The sequence below is a fragment of the Photinus pyralis genome, unplaced genomic scaffold (genome assembly GCF_008802855.1).
Source record: "Photinus pyralis isolate 1611_PpyrPB1 unplaced genomic scaffold, Ppyr1.3 Ppyr1.4_LG3b, whole genome shotgun sequence".
NCBI classification, from domain to species: Eukaryota; Metazoa; Arthropoda; class Insecta; order Coleoptera; family Lampyridae; genus Photinus; species Photinus pyralis.
Genome location: NW_022170510.1, coordinates 5,515,251 through 5,524,586, shown reverse-complemented (window position 1 = coordinate 5,524,586; position 9,336 = coordinate 5,515,251). Strand labels below are relative to the sequence as shown.

General features: G+C 39.2%; 2 protein-coding genes across 2 annotated transcripts; one reads left to right on the top strand and one right to left on the bottom strand.

The window, feature by feature from the left end:
* The first annotated feature begins 710 nt into the window (after window positions 1-710).
* On the top strand, window positions 711-2,153 carry LOC116166872 (enolase-like). Its single transcript, XM_031482058.1, has one exon. It carries the CDS (start codon window positions 810-812, stop codon window positions 2,112-2,114), a length of 1,305 nt encoding a protein of 434 aa, XP_031337918.1. The 5' UTR covers window positions 711-809; the 3' UTR covers window positions 2,115-2,153.
* A 713-nt stretch (window positions 2,154-2,866) lies between these two features.
* LOC116166859 (exocyst complex component 4) lies at window positions 2,867-8,709 on the bottom strand. Its single transcript, XM_031482038.1, has 15 exons — window positions 8,549-8,709; window positions 8,336-8,488; window positions 8,112-8,290; window positions 7,897-8,062; window positions 7,143-7,336; window positions 6,959-7,094; window positions 6,641-6,910; window positions 4,795-4,916; window positions 4,546-4,746; window positions 4,332-4,500; window positions 4,061-4,281; window positions 3,778-4,015; window positions 3,398-3,733; window positions 3,152-3,358; window positions 2,867-3,105 (listed from the first exon to the last, which is right to left on the bottom strand). Exons 1-15 carry the CDS (start codon window positions 8,600-8,602, stop codon window positions 2,938-2,940), a joined length of 2,814 nt encoding a protein of 937 aa, XP_031337898.1. The 5' UTR covers window positions 8,603-8,709; the 3' UTR covers window positions 2,867-2,937.
* Window positions 8,710-9,336: the final 627 nt, after the last annotated feature.

Sequence of the window (9,336 nt, the reverse complement as noted above, 5' to 3'; positions counted from 1 at the left end):
TTTGATAAAGAATCCACCTGCAAAATTTCATTGTAATCGGTCCATTCGTTTATGAGTTATCGTGCTAACGGACAGACGGACAGATACCGCAAAATTATAAACTCGCTAGGAGCTGGTTAATAAAGTACAATTTCAAAGACTTTTAGACAATATTTTTTATCAAATTCAGTTGATATGTCCGGGTTTATAATCACTAAATCCGGGGTTTTCATGCTTCCTGTCCTAGTTGGCAGAGTTTCATATTGTGTCCTGTAATTGGTGTAAACTGTTGGGCATTAAATCTAAAATCTTAATCGGAACATGTCAGGAAAAAAAATATTGTTTGTATTGGAAAGTATGAGACTATGCCCATTAGACCGTTTGGCACCGACGTTCTGGTGGTCGTAGTAGTCAGTGTAGTTTTCCGTGCTGGATAACGTTCATAGTACGGTAGTGAGTGAATACCTTTAATTGAAACTTCTTTTTAGCTTACACGTTCTTTTAACCTTCTTCAGAAATGCCAGGTACCAGCCATTAGAGGGCAACTCGGCTTAACGTTGGGCACCTATTAAGAGCATTACCTTTTTTTACAGAAAGTGTTGTTGTGTCTCCTTCATTATCAGCGTGGGGTAAATAAACGAGTTGGAGCTTTGAATTCAAAATTAAATTCGATCTAATACAGTACAAAAATCAACGTGACCTAAAAATGGTGTAAATATCCATGGCAACAATAATTATAAATACTGTCATTTTCACATTTAATCATCCATAAAAAATTAGAAAAAAAAATAGCAAAATTTCAGTAAAAATTGTTCAGAAAAAAATAAAAAATGCCAATTAAAAGTGTGTATGCCAGACAAGTGATCAATTCAAGTGGACAACCTACCGTGGAAGTTGATTTGGTAACAGATCTCGGACTTTTCCGTGCTGCGGTATCATCCGAAGAACCAAACGATAAAATCGCCACACATTTAAAAGACGGAGAACCCCGAAATTTTTACGGAATAAGTGTTTTAAAAGCAGTTACCAACGTAAATCAAAGCATTGGTCCCGCCTTAGTAAAGCAAGGATATGAAGTGACCCAACAACGCCAAATTGACGAGTTGATGATTAAACTAGATGGGACGGAAAACAAGTCGAATTTCGGCGCCAATGCCATTTTAGGTGTTTCGATGGCAGTGGCCAAAGCGGGTGCCGCCAAACGAGGTATTCCACTATACAAACATCTGGCGGACCTTTCGGGAAATCGACAATTGATTATACCAACACCGGCATTTAGTGTAATTGCCGGTGGAATTCTAAGCAGCAATAAAGTGGCTATGCAAGATATTATGATTCTACCGACAGGTGCTCACACCTTCGCCGAGGCGTTAAAAATGGGCGCCGAAGTGAGAGAAACTCTGAAAGGAATTATTGGACAGAAATTTGGAAAAGACGCGACGGCCGTGAATGCTAAAGGTGCATTTGTGCCAAATTTTCCGAATGATAAGGATGCACTCAAGTGTATTGTTGATGCGATTGGTAAAGCCGGTTATACAGGTCGCGTTGAATTAGCCTTAGATTGTGCAGCGACCACCTGGTATAAACAAGGCAAGTACGATTTGAACTACAAGAATCCAAAATCGGACAAAGCGAAATGGTTACTCGGTAGCAAACTGCAAGACACGTATTACCGGGACCTTATGAAGACTTTTCCAATTGTATCACTCGAAGACCCGTTTATTGTAGATGATATTGTGTCGTGGAATAAAATGTTGCAAGCATATCCGTCATTACAAATTGTAGGCGACACTCTCACGCTTATGAATCAAACGAAGATACAAGAGGTAGCAGATAAAAAAGCTTGCAACTGTGTACTTATAAAGCTAAACCAAATTGGGACTGTAACCGAGACGATTGATGCGCATTTGATTGCTAAGCAGAATGGAGTCGGCAGCATGGTAGCACACGGTTTACACGATACAGCCGATTCTTTTATTGCTGATCTTGCCGTCGGACTTGCTACTGGACAAATTAAAACAGGGGGACTTTGCAAATCTGAATGTGTCGCGAAATATAATCAAATCTTGCGAATTGAGGAAGAACTTGCTTCTAATGCTAAATATGCTGGTAGAGCATTTCGTTGTCCAGTATGATACCAATGCATAGTACAAATAAATAAACACTACATTCAAGATGTCTTTTTCCCTTTTTTTAATTCAAATTTAAATTTGTATTTTATTTGCGCGAACTATTTATTACTTCGGCGTTGAAATTGGAACTGTCTGAAACGCAATTCGATTTGCCTGTATATAGTAAACGATTTAGTATGTTTCTGAACGCTCCCGAGTGTTCTAGAAAGTTCTCGAACAAAACACGTCATATTTCCCGGAAATATTGCGTCACATTCTCCTTCTTTCTGTACCGCCGATGACTAATGTTTCATGGCGCTTACACGTCTATCGGATTCTCTGAAATGGTCTTTGAATTTGCGCGTATCTTCACTTTAAATATCTGCTTGAAAAATGCGGGTTCTTTTAAGGACCCCAGTGATCATCGTTTCTGCAGTTAGATCACTCCTCAGTTCCAATTGGTGCAAGGTGGACGCCCAGATCGAATGGAAACTACGAAGATCAAACAACCCTTATAAATAATCACTTCTGAATGGGGGGACACTTGTTAGCTGAAAGGTTTTTCAATCTTACATAGACGTACGTGCATTTCCTCATTTGTTGACTAACCTTTCTTCCTCTGTCCAGAAAAATGATTTCACACGCGACGTCAATGCGATTAATATTTGACGAAACTGTTGAATTTAAGCTTAGCTTCTGCAGTAACGGCAAAGGGAAACCGTTTTAGTAACGGTAACCCGTAACGTCTTCCATGTTATCAAAAATAAATAAAAGAGTCAAAAACAAGCAATCGTTTACTAGAGTTAATAGAAAATATATAAATATTACACTAAGGAAATTATGATCGTTAAACTGTAACGCCGACTTCACCCAGAATGTCGCATAGCTTTTGCATATATTTGTTTACCAAATCTGTGCCTTTAACACCTTTACTTCGTGACAACAACTGAAAAGCATTCATGTACTCCAACTCTGAAAATTCTGGACCTTTCTCCACAATTGCGTTTAAAATTTCCTAAAATGCAAACACTAAAAAACAACCCACAAACATGCGCATTTACCTCCGGAGTTAAAAAGAACAATTCGAAATAATGGCGGGCATGGTCTAACGCAACTTCTCTAGTCATGGTGATATTTGTAAGAGTCTGTTGTAAAGCGAATACATTTCGACACATACGCTGAATACCAGTCTCGTCGATGTTCTTCATGTATTGCGAAGAACTAATTAAAATTTTCGCAATTAAATGACCCAATCCTTCAAAAATGTACTAGACAAAAAATGAGCAACTCTCAAGTGAAGTTCTTACTTTACATTTCCGTGGTTGCAAGCTGGACGTCATGGCTTCATCGACATTCGCCAAAACTCGACTCAATTCCAATACTTTTGGGTCCGGTTCGTGGGTTTCTTTGTTATACTCGCTTTGGGCTAAAAGGTAATGGAAGCACTGAACGCGGACTTCCAAATGTAGCAGTAATAAGCAGGTATTGGCGAGCTCGTCGAAATCCTGCGCGATACTCGTTAACTGCTGCAGTGTCGCGGATGAAACTGATAAAGGGGGGTCTGGTGTACTCTGAGCTGGTGCCAAGGACGGCTCTTGACGAAGTTCTCTAATAAATTGCAGCATTCGAACAGAAAACCATTCCTTAAAAACAATGTGGGTGATCACATTTAAATAGTGCATCATACCATGCTTTCCTGTAACTGAGCCAACTCCTTCAACAGCAGCATGTCTGAGAGAATTTCTCCCGCGCTCACACCGCCCTCCCCCAAGTTACTACCCAAAATTTCCGCTTCGCGACGATTGCGTTGTCGCACATCTTCAGGACTTTCTTCTTCGGGATGTAAATCTCTGTTCGTTTTTCGGCGGTCGTTGCGCGTTTGGCATTCCTGTTGCGCTTTCAGATTTAACCAATTGGGTAAAGATCTACAATTCGAAGGTTACAGTCAAATCGGTGGAGTTCAGAAATACTTCAAAAATCGACTGATATCTTCATCCTTAAGCCAGGCAGCACTACAAATACGCCTGTCTTCCGAATGCGGTTGGACAATGCCCTGGTAAGCGGCTAGGCAGGTGTCTTTGTACTCTTTTAACGCAATACAGACCGACTTTAGTAATTGTTCACTATAGCTTGGAAGCGTTCGTAACAACTCGCGCCATTCTCTAATACACTTTTCTACAGTTATCGCGCTCTATTAAAGCACAATCAAAACATTTACATATTTCTAATACAAAAGATTACCAATAATAAAGGTTTATAATCGGTGGTAGCATCTAGAAGAACCGTTGTCTTCCATGCGTCAGCAGCTCGGACAGCCATATCAATCTGTACCATTGTTTCAGCCCGTTTCCTCATTATAAACCCGTCAGTAATGTAATTTGCAACAAATAAATGCAACGAACAGGACACTCTGAAAAACTAATGCAAACAGATGCAACAGTTTCGAGGCACTCACCCTTGGTTCAATTTCAGCATCTGTTCAATTTCCTCAATAAAACACATCAAAGGAATAAATATTAGCGTAATATTATTCGCGTCTGGTGAACACACCAGTATTTTCTCCCTACTATTTCGCGACGATGGGATGTCTTTCGCGTTGCTACTCATTGTTAGCGCACTGAGAGAGCCCTCAAATTTGAATAGCGATTGTTTTTTGCTAAACCAATTGGCGTTAATGCAATGGGAAAATGTTTGATATACTTACGTCTGTTGTTTGCGTCTCGAAAAATAACTTGAAATATCGTTAGGATCGGTAAAATTGTCAACCAACTGTGACTCATTGGAAATGTTTTGTATATCCAAATAGTCGTTAAGTAACAGCTGTAACTGTATATAAATGTTACAAATTGTCTTGTTCTCAAGCGGGCAATATGTAGGTGCATAGTCTCAAAGAACTAAATTAAGAAAATTATTGTACAAAAGATGATTTTGTGTTATTAGTCCTCAGCTCTAAAAGAGACAAGAGTCAGAGTTTTTCCAAAGGCTTTAATTTTTCTGCTTTCATGTTTTTTTTTGTTTACTGAAGGTAGTCAATAGGTTTAATGAAAAGGTCTAAAGAAGCACAGATTCACTTTGGGGATACTAACAGAGGAGGACCACCTCTTGAAGGCTCCACAATAGGCTAGTTAATAAGAGGTCTGGGACTGAAAGGAGCGCGGCTAATGACTGAGCCACCTCAAATCAATCCCCGATCGTGCATGTTTGTTCTACCACTATGGGAATTCTGTTGCAGAGACCGCAAAGGAGACCTTGGAGTTTTTTCTTCAATTACACTTTCGGGGATCAAAGACCCTCGCTCAAAATGACGCGGGCGGATCAATTACTGTGGACCAAGGAGATTGGGTTTTGGCTCGACAGACAGTGAACAGTGAGAACTTTCCATCCGTATAAAACACCAGGGATGACAACTTTCCTGATCCACTACAACAAGGCCTCGACCTGCTACAGGCGAACTTGCGAAAGCAGCAAGGACTTAAACCGGCCTGTGAGATTACATATAACACAGCCAATAAGGAGATTCAGGAAAGGCTCACGAAAGAGCACTGCAGACATTGGTCGTCAAATTTCCAGGACAGAACCATTCCAACATTCTTCTGGAAACACCAAATGGAGAATTAGCATCGTCTATCCTAAAGTTAAGTAGGATGAAGATCCAACTCGCGACAGAAATTGTCACAGGCCATTGTCGTTTGAACAAACACCTGCACAAAATGGCACTGACTGACAGCCAATTATGCAGGGATTGTTGGTGAGGAAGAAGAACCACAACACCACGTCATTTGCCGATGTGAAGCATACACAAAGGCAAAGGGAACGCCTACTTGGAAATAAAAAATTAGACAAGAGGATGAAAATCCTGGTTTGTTAAAGGGTAGGCATTTAGGCAATATCGAGAGGGACAATAGACAAAAGGTCGCAGTGCAGGAACTGACTGGGACCCTTGTACTATAATTATAATAACCCCTGTGGGTTCGGGGATAGAATTGGCCCACTCTCGCCCTGGAGATCGTAAAAGGCGATCAATGGGCACTAAAGGTGACAAGTCCAACTACCTTTAGTACTTACCTACCTACTTTAGTTTCCAACTCCCACGCATTTTTTAAATTATTATTTTTATTTAGGTATTTATTTATTATAATTATTTTTTTTTCTTTACTATCATATAAAATTTAGGACTTGACTAGACGAACGATGTACAGACAAACACTAATCGTTACTTGATTTTAATCCGTGCGATTTAGTTAACCAGGCTAGACCTAAGTTCTGACAAGAAAGACTGACCATAATAATAATAATAATTGTAGCTGCCCCGGGGCGCCACTACAAAAATGGCGATGTTTTCTGTTCAGAGGTTTAACTTTTCTCATCTATAACTCCAGGTCATGAACTGTGATGCCAATAAGTGTCATATACAAAAACCTCAGGACCAATTCGCGAAAGACTTTTGGAAATTTAAAGCTTATTTATTTTACTTATATACGGCAATCACCTTACTACACCAAGTGTTCATCAAACATGACAGATTTGCTGTGCGTAATCAAAATACTTACAACAGATTGTACTTGCGCCCAAAACAGAGACATATCGTAAACTTTAACAGGTACTGCATGTCCCTCTGCTGCTCTGATTAAATGTGTCAACAGCAAAGCGTGTGCCTCACCCACTTCTTTAAACTGTTCAAACAGAGTCAGCATTAGTTCTAACAAAGCGTTTTGTTTTGTTTGCTTTATATCACTTTGTATAGCGCTATAGTCATTAATATAAATTGTTGTACGTTGAACAATGGTCAAAAGTTCGCTTTGCATCTCCATCTTTAACTTCTGCAATGGAAATATGAATACTCATGTAAATATTAGACCTGATCGCACATCTACTGCGAATGGTAGCTTATCAAGGAGCATCAAACATTTCACCAGTATTCCCATAAATTTCGCCGAGTCTGCTTCGGGATCGGTCACTTCCAAGTCTTCCTCAATTTCGAATTCTTTCTTTTTGGATGTGGACCTTTGGTATAGAGTATATAAGCAAGTTTTCACTATAAAAGCAACTTACTTTGAAGGTTCGAGTAAATTTCGCCTGACCGCTGTTCGTTGTCGAGATGAAACACGCAGTTCGATGCTTCTTTGAAGTGGTGAACTGAACAGACCTTCTTTGCCCGATCCTTGGCGGCGAAGCACTAGTGCATTTTGGGCCGGTTTTACATATAAATGTTGCCTTAGTTCGTTCACTAGTTGCAAATGTAGATGCTGTAAAAGACCAACCAAACATACACACACTTGCAATGTCTATGTCATACTCAGTCCGGTGAAGGTAACATACAGTGATATACAAAAAATGTATTTGACTACGCCACTGGATTCTATGTAAAAATATCTAAAAGAAACAGTTTTTACCTTTTTTCTATCTTATATGGCTAGCAAGATATGGTATAACATCCCAAAACGTCAAGAGTTTCCACCCTGTATCTCAGAAGCAAAGGTAAAGCTAGAATCTGTTAATTAGTATAAGTTTCACCAAAAAGTGGCACAAGGCCTCTATCTTTTAAAAACAATTGAAATAAACTGCAGTCTCAAGCAAAATAGGACACTCGATCCCACGCCCTAGACTCCATGAGTCTTTTTTGTTTTTTAATAATAATAAATCCAGGACCCGCATCCCACCTAATTTTGAATGTTTAATTATGGATTTCATCTCTCTAGGTTTTGGGGGGGGGGGGGCAAGCTTTGCCCGAATACTTCACCTCAGTGTACTGAGTATGAGCAAGTAACCGTCATATATTTATTTGGCACAGCAAAGTTACAATTACCTCTTTTTTTGACTCTAATTCCTGACTTAACTCCTTAAGGCCTTCCACTCCATCTAAACTTCTTTTTCCTAAAGAAACTGCTCGCACTAGCAGCTCGGTTGCATGCAGATAATGCTTTTTAGCCAAATAATTTGTGAGCTGATTAGGTACCTCAATCATTTTCTCCCTAAAGCACCCGTTATAAATCGACAAACAAAAATAAAGCAAACATTTACACTTCCTCCAACAACTGCAGCATATACTTATACTCCAATCCTTCAAGCCACAACTTCCTCAATTCGTCCCTGTGACAATGCAGTAGTGTCTTACATGCTTTTAAGTTTTCCTTAACCGTGTGTATTTTCTCTCTCGACTCGCTTATTTGCTGCGAAAGAGCACTAAATAATTGCATTACCTACAAAATTCGTATAAACAATTGAATCACTCAATCAAAGTTCACCTTCGTCAAATTATTTTCGTGCTTTAATATCAATTCGTCGAGCTTCCGATCGCTCTGTTTGTACTCGTTCTCTAACTTCGCCTTTTCTCTGTCTCGCTGTTCGTTGGTTTCACTGGCGGACAAGGTTCGAATTACCGACATCAGAAGACCACTCTACCATTTGTCGGAAAAGAAACGTTAGGAAAGCGACTTTTGTTCATTCGTACTACCTACCGTTTCTTTGATCGGTTTAACTCCTCGCGGAGGTTTAATTGGGGGCTGTTCCATTTTCGAGGGCCTCCTTTAAACTTCTGGCACTGTGCGGCCCCCTAAAAGCAAATAAACACAGTTAAAAACCAGTGTACCCACAACTGTGTAATTATGACGTGTGAAGTATGCAAAATTATCGTTGAAGGTAAGGTGGGTTGCCTATAATTTGGTAAATTCTAACCATTTTCATTATACAGCGTATACCAATCAAATATGTCAAAATAAGAGACGGTTATGAGGCGCCGTTTGTACCATCACGAATATATAAATATAAGTTCTAAATATATTTATTTTTCGTGAGAAATAATTATGGTACAAACGGCGCCTTATAGTTAAGCTTTAATGGAATTCCTTCATATTTGAAGGTTTCTAAAAGGCGTCCAAAAGTTGCAACAAGTCTCCAAGGGGTTTTAGAACCGCTAATCAAAATTTAATCTTTGAAACTAGTTGGTAGCTATCCATCTTATAACGACTCAAAACGGGGTGATATTGACTAAGTGGATTGATGACAAGTTACTTTGAAACTAGCTTTGAAATGTGTTAAGATACTAAAGAGGTTTTTGAGTCCTTGAGAGAGGCTTTTAAGTGCCTTTAAGAGATTTTAAGACCTTCTTCAGGTGTCTGTTTCTATGCAATATCAAATATGTAAGGGCTATATTTCTCATTTTTTTCACGCGTTTTTTTTTTAAATTTGCGATAATTTAACAAAGAAATTTTACTTCACAATTCACACAACCTTATGCATATACATC